Source organism: Mus pahari, chromosome 3 (genome assembly GCF_900095145.1).
Source record: "Mus pahari chromosome 3, PAHARI_EIJ_v1.1, whole genome shotgun sequence".
Classification (NCBI taxonomy): domain Eukaryota; kingdom Metazoa; phylum Chordata; class Mammalia; order Rodentia; family Muridae; genus Mus; species Mus pahari.
In genome coordinates, this window is record NC_034592.1 from 62,160,327 (window position 1) to 62,178,644 (window position 18,318).

General features: G+C 43.6%; 1 protein-coding gene across 1 annotated transcript in view; it reads right to left on the reverse strand.

Annotated features, from left to right (window-relative positions):
- The window catches only part of Pde11a (phosphodiesterase 11A), a 342,530-nt gene that overhangs the window by 137,026 nt on the left and 187,186 nt on the right, over positions 1-18,318 (reverse strand). Inside the window, exons 7-9 of the mRNA XM_021192546.2 lie at positions 16,969-17,044; positions 14,716-14,783; positions 13,766-13,858 (exon numbers count right to left, since the gene is read on the reverse strand). Coding sequence (XP_021048205.1) covers positions 13,766-13,858; positions 14,716-14,783; positions 16,969-17,044 — 237 coding nt within the window. The remainder of the gene's footprint in view (positions 1-13,765; positions 13,859-14,715; positions 14,784-16,968; positions 17,045-18,318) is intronic.

Consider the following 18,318-nt stretch of genomic DNA (forward strand, 5'->3'; position numbering starts at 1 on the left):
TCTCTCTCTCTCTCTCTCTCTCTCTCTCTCTCTTTCCCTCTCCTCTTTCTTTGAGCCTTTGGGTCTCACATTTTATCCCATAGCATGGGATGGACTTAACCACATGTACAGTTTGAACACAGGTTTGTGGTTGGATCTGATGAGGTCAAACCTAGCTTTATGGCTAATGGAAGGGTTGTTTAGTAATGACCACATTTCTTGAAACAAATGCATTTAAACAGAGGCTTTGGGGGTTTATGCATGCTCATCGGTTGGTAGCAGTCAATGATAGGGGGGGAGCTGGGACAGATGGGCTTTTCTCTAGATCCAAGCCCTGAGCTACTGCTCTTTATTTCCATCAGAGGACAGTTGTGGTGGAGGCAAAGGTCACCTACTTGGGCTTGGCTGCTACAGAATTTGTCAGCATATCTGACCCGAAGGCCCACCAGATTGAAGGCCTCTCCAGGACTGGGTTTTCAGGGTGCCTTATGCTGTGTCTTCCTAGGTGTAAAATGGCAAGCTTCTCCTCTCTCCAATGGGGTAGAAATTAAAGATAATATCAAAGAGTTTGGTGGACGAAGTGAGTGAAGAAATCTACATTCTCATCTCAGACCTTTCACGAAGGTAATAGGAATCACGAGACAAAAATACTCACAGGTGGCCCCTAGAGGCTGTAGATAAAGCTATTAACTTACTTTCAGTTATTTAATATAATGAATGCCCTGTGTACCAACTGCTTTTCTTGCGACTCTGACCAAATGCCCATTGAGAAGCATCCTGAAGGAAGAAGAGCTTGTTCTGTCTCACAGTTTTAAGACACACAGTTTGTTACTGTGGGGATGTCATGGAGGCTGGTGGTTTCATGGTGGTGGAAGTGGGAGGTAACTTGCTCACCTCTCTGTGGGCCAGGAAGAAATAATAATTAAAAAAACCCATCAAAAACGACAGGGGTAGGCTATATCTTCTCATCCTTTTCCTCAATAACTAGCTTGTTCTAGGTAGGTTCAACCTCTTATAGATTTTATGTCCTTACCAAACAGCTGAGACCCAAGGTCTCTAATATATGAACTTGTGGGATCCATTTTACATATAAACCACAAAACTCCTTACACATCATAATCTGTGTGTGTGTGTGTGTGTGTGTGTATTATATACCAAGCACATACATATATGCTTTTACATATTAGTTACACTAAGTCTTTTGTAAAGCTCTGACATGATCTTTAGGGTCACACTGAAGGCACGTGCTAGGAAAGACACACTCAGTACAGTAACCTCATTGGAGCCTTGTGATTCTTAGCTGACCAGTGATCTGAACTGTCTAACACCCAAGCCACCAGAATTCCTAGGAGGATGGATCTCTGGCCACATGTTTCATTCACTTTAAGGTTTTTTGTTTATTTGTTTGTTTATTTGTTTTCTGTTTTTTTCGAGACAGGGTTTGTCTGTGTACCTTTGGCTGTCATGGTGCTCTCTTTGCAGACCACACTGGCTTTGAACTCACAGAGATCTGCCTGCCTCTGTCTCCCGAGTGCTGGGATTAAAGGCACACGCTACCCATGCCTGGCAACCTGAAGTTTTTAAGTCAACAGGTCTTCCTCGGTGTCCTTAGTCACTGTCCTCACTGTCTTCCCGCCCAGAATGTGCTCCCTGCTGTGCAAAGCAGGATTTTCATTGATGCTTTTCCTCCCACTTCCATTGTGGTGGCTGTCACAGTCCCAGGGGTGAGTACAGTACTTCAACTGAGAAGACAGTCCTCAAACAACCCTTTTGCATCCCAGCTGACTACATGGACCCTTGAAACTCAGACCTGAGTTTGAATTCAGATCTGCAGCCAGCTGAATGATGCAAGCCACAAAAACCCATCTCAGCAAGTTCCTAGACCCCGCTGACCTTCCCATCAGGTGGGAACCTGGCTGTCTTCTCCGTGTGTTTTGGTAAAGGTTCTATGAGAGTGCTCTATAAGGCACATCACATAATGCTGGGCACAAATACAGACATCCAGTTAATGAAACACTTTCATAAGCACCCAAAACATCATACCTCAAAACCAAAGTAACGGAAACACAAGCCACAGAGGGGAAAAAAAAATTCCAGGCACGCCAGAATCCGTGCACCCAAGTAATAGTTACTTCCTAAGGTTTCCATGGGAACCATGTTTCATTCCTCCAAACATCTGTTGTGTTTGGGAACTTGGTCCACCATCCTGAAGCACATTTGTTAGACCACAGCAGTGGTGACAAATCCTATAAAGATGGATTTGATTTGGGAAAACCACCAAATGTTGTTCAGCAGGAGATAAAGTGAGAACACAGTCAACTTCTTGATAGAAACACAGTTGTGTTTATAAAGAAGCGACACGGATCTCTCTGTAGATGGCAGAAGGATCTCTCTAAAATGTCAAATGAATCACATGGCCCTTCTGCTGAAGACTGCTCAATCATTCTCTACTTCTCTTAGAGTCAAATTCAAGTCCCTCCAACTATCCTTTGAGACCCACCCTCTGTAGCCTCATGCTTGCCCGTATCCTGGTGTGCAAAGATGGCCAGTTGCTCTGACAGCTTGTCACCAGAGTCCTCTACATTCTCACCTGCAACTTTCCTTCTCTCTGGAACATTCTTGAGAATTGTCTTTCAAAGTACAGCTTGGAAGTTACCTTCTCGGCAAACCAGTTGTGATAAAGCTCTCTGAATTAGATGCTTCTTCTCCACGTGGTACCCACTTCTGCCCCAAACTTGTCACACAGGGCAGCAATCACGCTTTCCCTCTGTCCCCTTATAGACTGAAATTATGTGAATCATTATACGGTGACTCATGTCATTTTGAAGTATCCAGAATGTTTTGGTAAGGATTAGTGTTTTGTATACAGTAGGCGATCTGTTACATTGGTGGTTTGACTAAGAATGGCACCCATAGGCTCATATGTTTGAGTGCTTAGTCACCAGGGAGTGGTACTATTTGAAAGGATTAGAAGGACTGGAGCCATGGCCTTGTTGGAGTAGGTGTGGCCTTGTTAGAGGAAGTGTGTCACTGGGGGTGGGCTTTGAAGTTTCAACAGCCTGTGTGAGGTCCAGCTCACTCTCTCTGGTGGCAGATCAGGATGTAGCTCTCAACTACTTTTCCAGCACCATGCCTGCCGTGCCTGCCACCATGTTCCCTGCCATGATGATAATGGACTCAGCTGCTTCTGAACCTGTAAGCCAGCCCCTAGTGAAATGCTTTGTTTTATAAGCATTGCCTTAGTCATGGTGTCTCTTCGCAGCAACAGAACGGTGACTAAGACAGTTACATTAGTGATCGTGCCATGCAGAACTCATAGATCCCACTAAAGTGTTTGAGGTACATGGATGATGATGATGATGATGATGTGTGTGTGTGTGTGCACATATGAGTACATGTGTGTAACATAAAGAAGTGATAATGAGCTTGGGGGGGGGGAACCAGAGAGGAGTTTAAGGGGGAGAGGGAGAGGCAAGAGTAATGTAGATACAGTGGTCATGTGTGAAGTTCTCAGAAAAAAAAATAAGAAAAATTACTAACTCCCCTCCAAAACTAAGCCACAATACTTTTTAAAAAAGGAAATCATGAAATGTGGACATGCAAGAGAAGCTTAAGGAAGCATGATGTCTAAAGACAACAGGGAGTCTTGGGACCCGGAACAGGAAAGGTATTTGGTAAAGAGTCAGGAATGGTGAACAAGGGAGCCCTCTAGGAGGCAGAGTGCAGCAATGATCATGAACTCCAGCAAACACACTATGATCATGTAAGATGCTAAAAGTACGGGAAACACGGTGCAGGATACAAAGGGGGGACTACCTTTTCTCTCTCTAGGTTTCCTAGTAATATGAAACTGTTCTACACATGGCATATATGTGTGACATTCTTAAACAATCAATAAGAACAAATCACTCTCTAATGTGTAGGGAGCTGGAGAGATGGCTCCAGTTAAGAGTACTGGCTGCTCTTCCAGAGGACCTAAGGTCGGTTCCCAGCACCCGCACCAGGCAGCATGAGACCGTCAGTAACTCCAGCTCTGGGGGATGCTCTAGGGGATCCAATGCCATCTTCTGGCTTCTATGCTCACCCGTTCTCATGCGTTCACACACCCAGACACATAATTAAGAAAACAAGTCTTTAAAATAAAATGCAATGAAAAGTGAAAAAATGTTCTAAAAATAAGATGTACTTAAAAAATAGTACCTGGTTGGATGTTGATAGAGGTCCTCTACTTTCCACAACACCTAAAGGTGTTGGAGACAAACACTGAGCCATAAGCCAAAGTTCCCCCCTCTTTTGAGAAACTTCTGACCTTTTGCAATGACAGTGGATAGAACACCAAGATCAGATAATAGTAACTGCAAACCTTCCAGGAAAAAACACAGAATGTCCCCTGAGATAAGAGTAGATCCCTTGTTCCTGGGCAGGTATGCAGAGCCACCCCCGCCCCTGGGCGGAGGCAGGAGCAAGTTTCTCCCTCTTTACTTCCTCCTTCTCACAGCCTATATTCTGTAACCCTTTCCCCAATAAACAGACCTTGACAAAAATTGCAGGGTCTTCTCCATCTTTCCTGCCCATCCTTTTTCAGGCATGGTCCCCCTCGGACCCCCCGAATACCTGGGTCCTGCGGGTTGGGACATAAAGGAAACATAGAAACCCTCCCTAAAACTCAATATTGAAACTGAGGAATTTTGTCAAGTATTAGACAGATGCAATGGTATCTACAAACAAACCAAACAAAAACAACAAAACAAAATTGGCTTTATAGTGCTTAAAGACAGGAAAGATTTGTTCTTCAAGCCGCCCCACGAGGGTGCTGTTCCTTCTCCGGTGTCAAAGCACTCTCCCAGAGACCTGGCATCTGTACTAATCAGAAAATTAATCCCTTCCCTGTCCTCTGACTTCTGAGCGGCACCTACTTCTGAGGAATTAACTTTCACCCCGGGGGCTTGGGGAAGTTATTGCAGGTAAAGCCCTGACTGAGGGTGGGGACAGGAACTGCTGTAACTATTACTGTCAACACCCAGGAGCGGTACCCCACAGTGTGTGCTGGTAGGAGATTCTTCCTGCACTTTACGATTATCATCTTTGCCTGTACTTTCTTGGACTTGATTCATGCAGCAAATAGTTCCTGCGTGCAGCCCGTGTGCCACGTCCTGTGCCAGCACTAGGGTAGCCATGGCAAAGCAGGCACGTAGACAACCCAGCTCTCTCTAGGGTCAGTGACCTAGAATCTGGTGGGGCCCGACAGAGGGAAGGATGTCATTACAGGGTCACACTAGGTCCGCCTGCCTTGCTCGATGCTTAGGAGCTGAACACATCAGCTTGCTCTCCTTTTTGTGAATATAACCAAGGGGATTCCAGGAGCTATCAGTGGACTGGCAGAGGCCCTAGGAGACACGGAAAGCTTGTGACTTGGTCCACACTCTGTCTTAAAAATCGAAGAGAATGAACTCTGATAATACCCCAGGCATGGGCCATTACCCCCCAGAAATCTCATGCTTAGTCTTCAAAAGATGCAGTAAGAAAAAGAGGAAGAGGAGGAGGAGAAGGAGGAGGAGGAGGAGGAGGAGGAGGAGCCATATTGCAATTGGAGCAAAGACCATTCAGGCAAATGGGTTCGGCTGGAACTCACAAACAAGCAAAAGAAGAAATAACAAGGTGAAGCCATTCTTGTGTCAAGGAAACCATGCAATGGTTTGGAGCTGGAACCTCCCCAAAGGCTTGTGGGTTAAATGCTCTAGCAGTGGCATTGTTGGGAGGTGGGGGAAAGTTTAGGAGAGAGAGATGTTGTTGGGGAAGTAGGTCACTGGGGCCTGCCCTTGAAGGGGATACTGGGACTCTGTCCCTTTCCTCTTTCTTCTTGGCCCCTGGACTCATGAGGAGAGTCACTTTCTGTACCACAGGCCCTTCATGGCAATACTCTGCCTTTATCCCAGGGGTAAGGTGGCAGGGCCTAGAGACTGCAGAGAACTGTCTGGAACTGTGAGCCAAGACAAACCTTTCCTTCATTGAGCAGTTTTCCCTAGGCATTTTGTCACTGCGACAAAAGCGAACACATCACCCCCTCAGAGCGATAGGACTAGCTCTCTGAGGTTCACTCCTCACCAGACACCACACAGTTTCCCGTATGGCGCATTACCGTGACGCTCTCTTGGTATCTTGTTTACCTACTCGTGTTTTCTGCTAGAGTATAATAAATAGCACTTATCTTTCCACTGCTCAATCCTTGCCAGCTAGAACAGCACGGGTCACAATGAAGTGAAGGTGGTCGAAAGGGGTCACATGATTCTATGTACATGAGCTTCCTAGTGAAATCAGAGTCACAGGCAAAGGGGTAGTTGCCATGGATGACAGGGAGCTGAGTTAAATGTGCTGTGGATGTTGTCTCAGGTTGGGAGACAGAGAGTGGTGAGGGCTGTGCAACAATGTGAAGCACTTAGACCCACTGAACTGAGTGCTGAAAAATGGCTGGAATAGTAAGTTCCATGTCGTGCTTGTTTTTGCCACAAGTACAAAGGAATAAAAAAGAACCCTGTCCCAGACTTAGAGGGATGAGCTGAGTCTCGGAAAGGGAAGGATGGATGGGTCACTGGAGGTCAGTCCCTGTCAGGAGGGGCAAAGCTACAACATCAGGAATTGTCATCAGGAGAGGTCTGGCCACAGAGTTGCTTAGAGGGTTTGTGCAAACAAGTCCTTCTGCACAGAGAGAGCCGGAAGTCAGGCAAGGACACACCTCTCACAGAGGCTCTACATCTCCACCCCACTTCTCCCTTGCTCTGAGCCTGTTTAGGGCAGGAAGGAAGAATAAGAAAATAAAAGAAGCTCATTGTAAACTCTCTTGGCAACAGGCTTCTAACTTCAGGAAAAGAAGGCAATATATAAATACTCAATACCTCACTGTATCAGAAGATGCATCTAAGACCACCTTTGTCCAGGAGTGAAGACTGACTGGCTCAATGGATGAGGGAAAAGGGAAGTGGACAGGAAAGAAGAAATTAGCATTTGATCCCATGCTAGGAGTCCAGCTCTTTCACTCTTCCATCCAGAGGAGATTTTCCTCAGAGTTTAGGAGATTCCTCACGGGAGACTCATCTCTCTCCTCTCTCTTCAGGAGGCTCCTTAACTCTAGTAGTGGGAGGCTTCACACAATGTCTGGAAAGAGATCTTTGAAGCCAGCCCCCCTTCCTTCCACACAAAACCAACTCTATTCATGGCGTGGGGAATGCAGAGGAGATGCTTTGCCAGTCTGTGGGCACCAAGACTTTTGTCATCACTCTCAAAGGGTCAAAGGTTCCCCCCTTTGGATTCTTGTGCTGGAAGACCACAGTGGAAGGCAGCTCAAATGTGTTCACTTATCCTATACATTTTTTTTTCCTGAGTACCAGTTGTGTAAAAACAAAAACACTAGGGGAGAGGAAATAAAACAATCGCATACTTCAGGGTACATACTTTCAGGCAGAGGAAGATACACAGGCATCATGCAGGACAAGAGAAAGACAGCCAGGGGACTAGATGTTTTCTGGAGTACATTTAAACCGAGCTCGGGACGGTCCTGAGTGGGGAGGCATAATTGGGACGGAGAATAATGAAAGCCGAGGGCACATTAAGGATCAGCTGGCAGACAGGCAGGTGGCTGATTTGTAGACTATGAAGCATTTGATTGTGTAAGTAGCATAAAATTCTCTGAGAGGAGAAATGAGAGCCAGGGGTAGGGAAGTAGTTTGGTGTGAGATTTCCAAGGGCCCCAGAGGCCATGACATTTGTATTTTGATAGGTAATAGGGGAGCAATTTAAGGTCTATGAGTCAGCTCTCGATGCACTCTACGCTCTGTTGTAGGAGGAACAAGTAGAAGGGGATTGTGATTGCCCAGCCAAGAGGTAATGAAGCCCTTAAGTAGGACGGTTGCTGTGAACACTGGGAAGGAGGAAATAGATGGGGGGCTCTGGGGAGCTGGGGTAGATGACTCCTGGCTCCTGATTGCCTAGCCTCTCCCTCACTCTCTGTTTGACCCTCATTTCTCTCCTGTCTCTGATCATAAAACCATGTGAGGCATCCCTTACCACCCAGACCTACACTTCCTGGAAATATTCTCGCCCGCATTAGGTAAGGTTTCATTCGCAATAACCGTGAAGGACACCCCAAAGAACAATTCTTGATGCTCCAAAAGGGGGACGTAATATTCCACATCTGCATTCCTATTGTGCTCTCTGTGTTCTGACCTTTAGGTAAAGTTTCCCCTTTGTTCCGAGGACCACGCTCTGGGAAAATATGAGCAGAAAGAACCATGGCTTCTCTGGAGTTTTTTGGCTGCTTGTGCAGAATGGAAATCAAGATCATAAAAGTAAATTTGTTAAAATGATCGTAAATTCCTTTCTTTGTCCCATCATCCCGCTTTAAGAGCATTTAAGAGCTGTGAGGTATTAATGTTACAGATTTAGGTAAGAGAATTTTAACAATAGAGTTTTATAACTAAATTATGAGGAAGTCAGAAAAGCAGTCACCAAAAATAATTGGATTGGCAATCCGATTGTTAAATAAAATCTAGGCCCTGTGGAAGTCACTCCATTTTTAAAGAGCAGAAAAAGTAGAAGACACGTGGCTTACACATCTCTCTTTTACCTTTGGTGGACTGTGACTAACATGAGCTGACGTTTCCAGCATGTGGCAATGGGAATTGCCAAAATGGGTGTGAGGTTGTGATTTCCAGGTCCTGTCACTTTCTGCAGAAGCAAACGTGGTAACACAGATGACAGGCACTGGGCAAACCCGGAAGAAGCAGAAGTGCTCTGGGATAGCGACACCTGCAGTGGGGCCAGGGTGTTTTGCAATGGGGCCAGGGTGTTCTCCAAGGTGCCAGGGTGTTCTCCAAGGTGCCAGGGTGTTCTGCAATGGGGCCAAGGTGTACTGGAATGGGGCCAGGGCGTACTACCCAGCCCAGACAGAACACAGAAATGAGTAAGTAGTAACTCGGAGTTATCAGAAAGAAAACAGATTCTAGCCACATGGAGGGTAGGCAGTTGTCCAGCTATTGTGCCGCCTAAGGCATATTAAAATATAAAGGTTGTGTGTACCATTAAGACAGGAAGGAGCCCTGTGCTGAGATTTAAAAAATATTTTCTGCAGCATACCACAATGGTGCTTGGGTGTTCTGCAATGATGCTAGGGTTTTGTGCAGTGGTGGCAGGCTGTTCTGCAGTGGTTCCAGGGTGCACTGCAGTGGTGCCAAGGTACACTATAATGATGCCTGACTAAATAGCGATGTAGCTTGCAGAACCTGAATCAAAGAATGAAAGAAAGGCTAATCTATTTTGGACTCAAACTCAAAGCACCAACTCCTCAGACACCCCAATACCTTCTCTATAATGGCTCAGTACTGTGCATAAGCTATGCTCCCTCATTGAGGCTGAATCTTCTGTATACTGCTTACCCTAGGTAGCACAGTGCAAAAGCTAGGAGGCACTCGTGGTTCTATGTTACTTGGGAGACAATGATGAAGGGGAGGCGGTTGCATATGTTTACTACAGATATATATATATATATATATATATATATATATATATATATATATATATATATATTTTAGGATCTTTTCCACTCATGGTTGAATTCACAGATGTGGAGCCAGTAGAAAGAGAGGACCAAGTATGTCGATTATAACTGAATACCACATCTGAACACTGTCCCTAAGTGTTACAGTACTTTATTATGCTCATTTGCTGTATGAAGTAACTAAGAACTTATGCAGAACGTCCAAGGCTAACAGCTCTGCTATCAAGACTCAGTCCAGATTAGAACCAGACATGTGCAATCGTGAGCTCTGTCTTCTGCCCATACTGTGTGTGCAAACGTGAGCTCTGTCTTCTGTTCATACTGTGTGTGCAATCGTGAGTTCTGTCTTCTGCCCATACTGTGTGTGCAAACATGAGCTCTGTCTTCTGCCCATACTGTGTGTGCAAACGTGAGCTCTGTCTTCTGCCCATACTGTGTGTGCAATCGTGAGCTCTGTCTTCTGCCCATACTGTGTGTGCAATCGTGAGCTCTGTCTTCTACCCGAACTGCTCTCGGCTTGGCTGAAGCCACCAGCCTCCTTCTGTAGGAGATATCAGTGCAAAGCGATATTCAAAATATCCTTAAGGCAATAAAATCTAGGAAGATTTTTCCAGATCAGTGGAACAAAGTAATATATAAATAAATATATTTAAATATACCTGCAAATATATATGAATTTGTATAATTTGATACGATTTAAACCAATACAATTTAAAAGTTAGCAATTAATAGCTAGCATTAAATAAATGTATTTAAATCAGTTGCCTTTTGAGGAGGGTGGAATAAGTTACTTCTGTTAAAAAAGGAAGAAGGAAGAAGGAAGAAGGAAGAAGGAAGAAGGAAGAAGGAAGAAGGAAGAAGGAAGGAAGGGTGAAGACAGGATAGAGGAAAGGTCAGCCCTTCAGGGGCTCTGAGTGAATCAGAGGTTGTTCCCACCCCACTTACAAAGACTGATAAGGACTGACTAGGAAAACACTTACTGTCAGAGGTATAGTGTTTTATCTTATTTTTTCCCCTTGGGGGGAAAGGATGCTTAAAAGATAGACCAGTTCTGTGATGTCTCTCTGGCGTCTCCTCAACTCCAGGAGAGGTACACTCCTGTGAGCTGCCCAGGCCCAGAACCACGTGTGCTCATCCTGGAAGGCTCCTCTGGCAGTGGAGGGATGGCTTCCTTCCTGTTACTCTGGCTGCTGATGAAAAGTAAGAGGCAAGGGAGTAACGGCACTGTCTTTAAAGACTACCTCCGTGGTAAATTAAAGTAGACTCAAGACCAAAAGGAATATGTAAAAACCGAGACTGGCCAGACCGAGTGGGAAATCTTTCCTTGCCCGCAATGGAAAATGAGAAAGAGCCAGCTCAGGTACTAAGGCAGGAGGATTGCGACTGTAAGAACAACTCTATATTTAGTTTTGTCCCCTCTGGCTTTCTCACTATCTCTTGGCTGTTATTATTATTTTACTGTTTAATTTTTTGCTAGATCATTTATAGTATTATAAAGTAGCTCATATCCTTTATGGAACTAAGTTTCTTATAAATAATATAAACACACATGCATATTTTAATAAAAATATTTACAAAGGTATTACATTGGTTCGCATTCATGTGTATTATTTATAAGTACATAAATTTAATGTATATCCACTCAGAAGTTAATACATCATAGTATAGGAAAATGCCACACCTGAGTTTGGCTTTAGTAGCTCTCAGCAGATGATAATGGACCCTTAGCCAGGGCATAGGGTGGGGCCACCCAGTCACAATCACCAAGATTTGGCTCCCAGTGACATGAAGGTTGGCCAAGGGTTGGAGGGCCACCAAGGTGGCAATACCAGGACATAACAGGGAACGCTGCTTGTGACTGGTGTACCAAAAGGCCACAGAATTAACAAATCAACAGCAGAAGGCCACTTCTTGAAAGGGTGAGATTGTCACAATCTGGGTTGATCCGGAACTGTTGGCAGTGTCAGTCATAACTTTTAAGGACAGAAGGCCCCTGAGTGGCACCAATATGAAGGTGTTTGCTGGAACCACAGATAAGTCATCATATTCGGAGACTGCGGCTAGGGATGGCCTTGGAGCTGCAAGGTTTAGGAGAGAATGGCCATAAGGTTCTCTCTTCTGGGGACAACTGGCCCTTCATGCTCCAGCCCATCACTCCAGTCATTGAACAGGAAGATGATGCACCAGGAGGTGCTGGGGAGTGAGAACACAGTGGTGTATGGATTGTCTTCCCTGTGGCTTGATGATGCTCCATCATAACGGGATCTAGTTGGGACTAATAGATGGAATGTGCTTAGTTGGGTTGGCTGGTTTATTGTTCGTTTGTCTGTCTGTGGGTAGCTGCAAGCAGTAGAGAGCAATGAGTGAGGAGACTGGGGACACAGAGTTTGGCGAGAGTTAAGGGACCCCCCCCCCCCACAGCTGCTGTTTCAAATCCAGGCCTTTGTTCCTTCTCCCAGTCGCTCGGTACTGAGCATACTACTACATATCAGAGCACAGTGGTGACGGTTGCTGTGTTACTGGCTGCTCAATAAAACCTTCACAGGTATTATTTCACTTAGCTCTCACAACAGAGTCATAATATGAAGGCAGTTTGACACACAGACCTTCCCGCTCTAGTAGTGATTAGTGTGTGTACTATGTATGTTGAATTGTGTGGGTACAGTTGTGTGTGTGTGTACTTGCATGCACATGGAGGCCCAAAGCACCTGGTGATCACCAGGTCTAGCTGGGTTAGTGGGCAGTGTTGCCCAAGGGAGGCTCCATCTATGCATGGGGGAGGGGCATAGAATTACAGGCAGCTGGCAACTCCACCCAGCTTGCTGTCTGATTTTTCATGTGGGTTCTGGGGAGCCACACTCTGGATCAGCCTGGCTTCAGTTTCACAGAAGTCCTCTTGCCGGACCTCCTGAATGCTGGGATTAAAGGTACATGCCACCATGTCAAGTTTAGTAGTGATTCTTATATATCGGCTACATGTTTTCAGTTCACCTATTGGTTAAACGGATTCTCTTTAGTCTTTACTATAAACGTGGTTCATAGAAACAAAGCAATTCTTTCTCAGGAGAACTACCCCAAATTCCTTACCTCAATGTTTTCTGTCTACCATCTTTCTTTTCCTTATTCCTCCACCTAAGACTTATTTCACAGACTTCCCTTTGTGCAAAGGATCCTGCCAGACACTAAAAATAAACTGAATGAATTATGAAACTCAGAATTTATGATCTAAACAGGAAGAAAAAAGTATGCAGACAGATTAGAGAACAATAATTTTGTGTCTTTTAAATCTGAAATTGTCCTCTCAGTTTTTTTCTCCCAGCTGGGAGAAAATATTAAGTACCATCTATAGCAAAGATGCTGAGAAAAAAATAAGTCTTTTGTCAAAATAAGCCTCTGAGATTCATAGGAAAGAATATTTCTTTAGAACTTTATGGGTCTGGGGGACATGCGAGGATCAGAATATAATTCTTGGTAGGAAGCATGTATAAATGTACGTATGGAGGAAGTGGATATGGGCAACATATGCTCAGAGCCAGGAGGATACGAAAGAAAGGTTGTGCATTTACAGCAACACACACACACACACAGACACACAGACACACACACACACACACACACACACACACACACACACACACACACACACACACTCAAGTTCATACTCTATTTTAAGTCCTGACAATTGTTTGCTGGGTACAGGGTCTAGTTATGTAGCCCAGGCTGCCCTTAAACACATCCTCTTGCCTCTGCCTCCCAAGTGCTGGGATAACAGCAGTGACAAAATATACTGACTTAACTCTATTTAAGAAATCAAGTATAAAAATCTGTATATAATGATAGGAAGTGCATGGTTAAACTCCCAAGAATCCCTAAACTCCCTGCTATTCCAGGCAACACTATATACTTTTCAAGAGAGGGTCTCCATTTGTTGCCCAAGTGAACCCAAGACTATAAAAGAATTGAGACCCAGTGAAGAGAACCTTTAAAATCACCACATGAGAAACTGTATTAAAGGTCTCATTGTTAGGAAGGTTGAGGACCAGTCCTCTAAAAGATTCTGAGCATTCAGAATTCTAATGTATTTATTATAAATCATGCAAGAAGAAACAAGTAATAAACAACCATCTTAACCATAAAAAGAAACATTTAAAAATCAAGACCCATGAACAGGAAAATTTTTCATCTCAAAAAATCAAGGCCTTTTGGCATAGGATGCTGACAGGATACTGTACTTACATCAAGAGCCACAGACTGCTTGGCCCAGGACTTCTTCACTTGATCGTACATGATTGTGTTGTTAATACCAAGGCCACAAAAGATGACAAAGGCCTAGGACACAGAAAGCCTGTTAATTAAAAACCGTAATAACTCACAGTCAAGATCTAATATGAAAGCAGGCAGTCACCAGAGACAGTTCCAAAAATATAATTTTATTGTGCTTAGAGGTGGGCCTCAGGGACATGTGCATTAAAATTCTTAATTACTATTGTCATGTAAGGGCTTTATAGCTCACACTACACATGAGAAAAGGAATTATTTTAATGATATTGTGAAAGAATATCTTCACACATTCGAAAGCATACAATGTGTTTCAATGTGGCTTTAATTTATTTGGGCAGTAGACTGTTTTTATTACTATTCTGCTTTATTTAACGAAAAGCAGCCCCTTTCAATAGCAAGGCTATAAAATATTTTGACCAAGAAACTAAGTAAGAGAAAGCACAAGATTGGGGCTAAAGGCAACCAGACTGATTTAGAGCTAGCTCCTGAGAAAGATGCAATGAGAATGGTAGTTTTTGCTGGATTCTGGCACAGTCCATGAAAAAGCACATGAAAGCCAAGTTCTTCTGCTGGAGATAGCAGAAACTGAAGGCAGATGGGGAAGACGGTTCTGGCTAAGGCTTCCATGTCTGAACGTGTGTGAACACCAGGATGGTTAATACTGGGCTGAAGTTGGGGGATAAAATGGAATTCTGCAAGAAAACTAAGATAAAGGTGACAAAGTAACCCAATGGGTGAAAACACAATCAAATCTTGTCTGTGTGTTTATAGTCCTTAAATTTTCCTCTAAGTCTGGTACATCATTTAACTATGTTAAAGTGATTAATGTTTATCCCAGCACACGCGGGCAAGGAAACTGTCAGGAATTCAGTCCTGGCCCTTGGCTTTTAAATGTCTTTGCTCACCTCAAAAAGCCTTTGGTCTGCATCATCGAAAGGTTTCCCGTCGAGTCTGTTCAACACTTGAGCCACCCCTGTTGAGGGAAGGTGGGGACAGTGGTCATTGTCAGTACTGGCATCCTGTCCCTGTGACAGAGTGTGCCATAGTTGATTCTGTGGGTGACTTAGCACACTCAGTTTAATCTCTGATGCAATCACAGTTTTAACTATGATCACTGGATATATATATGCATATATATCAATGTATGTATATATGCATATATACATATGTACACACACACACACACATATACACATTCTCCTTCTCCTTGGTGTTTGGGACAGTCAGTGTGGCATAGTGATTAAGAACCTAGGCTCTGGATTTAGAAAACCTTAGTTCAAATTCCAGTTCTAGTGTTAGCTGTGTGTCTGAGTAAATGAACTGTTTCAGTGATGAAAATCTTTGTCGATAAAAAAAATTAAGATGTAAACTATCTCAGAGGATTATGAAGATGTGAAATGGGTTTTAGAGTTTCATTATGCACACTTAAGACATATGGCATGATTTTATGGGACGCATGTCAAAGCAGGGTTAGTTCTGTTACCTGCTCCCAATGGCTCACACACCTCTAACAGACTCAGGGTTTGCAGGTTTCCCCTCCTCAAACACATTCCCAGAAGTATACCAGATGCGTGGACACATGACTTCCAAAACACATCAGTCTAACTAGAACAATCCTATCTTGAAAGCTGCTACTCTGTGGCCCCATTTATGGACATTTTTCTCCCCTTTAAATATAGATATATTTAAGACTTTATATATGATATTAAGTTTTCTCCAATTTGTACTCAGGCTCAAATCCTAAGAGCCTAGAATATCCCTGATGCCTAAGAACATATTACTATATTTGTGCTAACTGAGCAGTCCAATGAGAGAAAATTCCTTTAAAACTGTAGGATGTGGGCTGCAGGCAGACTTGGTTGGTACAGCGTTTGCTCACTGAATAGGAAGCACCACATGAGTTCATTGTGATGGTGCACAGATGCAAGTTCACCACTCAGGTCATTGAGCCAAGAAGACCGATAGCTCAAGGTCAGTCTTAGATACATGTTCTGTTTGTCCTAGCCTGGGACACAAAAGGCTCAAAAAACAAGAAAAACAAAACAAAACCAACCAACCAAACAAACAAAACCCCTCCAGATCTTGATGACACTCACAGGGTACTAAGTCATTGGTTACACAGAGAGAAGCAAGAATATATATTCCATATAAAATATGTCCATCACCTTATTCTAAGCCCTACATTTTCATTGTGGTTTTAAATAAATCTCTCTCCTTCATGATTGCTTAAGCTCTTTCTTTCACCTTAGATTCTGTATTGATTGCTCTTTTCCTGACTGAATTTTTTTGGTCTTGTCGGGTTGGGTTTTTGTTTTTTTCGGCAGTCAGGGTCCCCTATTTTTTGAGGAAATGGCAGGTATGGAGGAAAGTGTCGGAAGCTGCTTTTGCCTATGGTTTCTTTATTGTGGGGACAGTGCAGAGACATGCTAGCAAACATGTCTGTTCAGATGTGTCCAGCATCTTTGTACCCACATGACGTGTAAACAGGCATGGATGAAGACACCATAGGAAAGGGAGGACGCCTCAAAGTTAATCTTGATCCATTTAATAACTGTAACTTCGTGACTGTTCCAACCTCTCTGCCTATGTCCCCCTCTTTCCCTCCCTCCCTCCCTCCCTCCCTCCCTCCCTCCCTCCCTCCTTCCCTCCCTCCCTCCCTCCCTCCTTCCCTCCTTCCCTCCCTCCCTTCCTCCATCCCTTCTTCCCTCCCTCTTTCCCTTCCATGTCCATTGTTATTCTTTAATGTCAACAATGTAAAATAACAAAGTTCAATTGGTAGCTCCCAAGACTCTTCTACCTTCAGAATTTACTAGTGCTTTGAATTGAATCTATATTTGTTTGTTCTAATTAATGCCCATTCATTAGTAGTCTGTGCTATGGCATTGTAGAAGAGTATGGAGACATAACTTGAACTGGGTCTGGTGATACATGCCTGTAACTTCTAGTATTTGGGAGGCAGAGGAAGGAAGAGTGTTATGAGCTTTAGGCTAGCCATAGATCAAAGGCAACACCCATGGCGCGCGCGCGCGCACACACACACACACACACACACACACACACACACACACGGGAATACATAAAAATATATGGGCCTGATTTCTGTTCTATGGAAAAGTGCTGGTTGCTTCACAATTAGAGTCATGTGGGCCATGTCTTACCAATTATTTGGTGGTTGCTGTTCCAAATGGGGACACATAGAACAGATCTTATATGAAAACCAGATATCTGGTCAGCCTAGAATAGAAAAAAAAAGAAGTTAATTATCGTCAAATATTAACCACTTATTGAAAAATTATTTCTATATGCTGTAATCTAACATTATTTTTGGAGACAGGATCTGATACTATTATCCAGTTTAGCCTTGAGCTCACTATCTCCTCACCTTAACTGTCTATAGCAGGTGCCGCACCTTCCATTACGATCTAATCTTTGAATAAAAACACTCACTCACTCTCCTTTTCTTATGTCACAATGAACAACACAAGAAAAAACAAATTCAAACCCAGCACAAATCAGACAAAATAGCCAGTCCGACTACCCCCAAACCCTGTAGCCACAGAGAAGTGGGTCACAATTACAGTACCAGAAAAGTATTCTGCAGTGGATTCAGGATAATTAAAGAATTTTAACCAAGCCAATAGTCGGTGTTTAACTTTGACTGGGCACACCCATTGGTAAGAATGTTTGAACCTACAAGGAAATGTGTCATATGCACATTAACTTTAGATGCTACTTATTTATTACTTACTACTTTTATTTATTAGATACTGCTAATTTATTACTTTAAATTATGTGTATGATTCTGTGTGGGGTGTGGGACCATGCATGTGAATGTGGGTGTTCATGGAGGCCAGGGTGTCACATCCCAGAGCTGGAGTTACAGGTAGCTTGAGCCACCTGACGTGGGTGTTGGGAACTGAACTTGGGTTCTCTGAAATAACAGTGCTCTTAACTTTCGAGCCCAAAGGCTCTCCAGCTCAATACTACATGTTTTTAATTTTGCTAAGTTGCTACAGATGTTGTAAAATCCCTTAACAAACACTTAAAACCAGAAATTGAGAAAGCATAAACAAGAGGATTCAGAAGATCTCCAAGCTCTAACAGAAGTCAGCCATCTACCACCACGACACATCAGAGAACAAGTCTCACACTTGAGTGGCCAGAGGAGCTACTGAGGCTGGCATGGCCCTGGTGAGTTAAAATGACCTTTGCTTCCAATGAGAAAGGCCAGCATGTCATCTTATCACTAGGGCTGGGGCAGTAAGATAGCAATGATGGGAAGATATCTTGAATATTCATTAAGAGTTGAGAGTCTGGCGGTTCCTCAGAAAATTGGACATAGTACTACTGGAAGATCCAGCAATTCCTCTCCTGGGCATATACCCAGAAGATGTTCTAACTGGTAATAAAGACACATGCTCCACTATGTTCATAGCAGCCTTATTTATAATAGCCAGAAGCTGGAAAGAACCCAGATGTCCCTCAACAGAGAAATGAATACAGAAAAT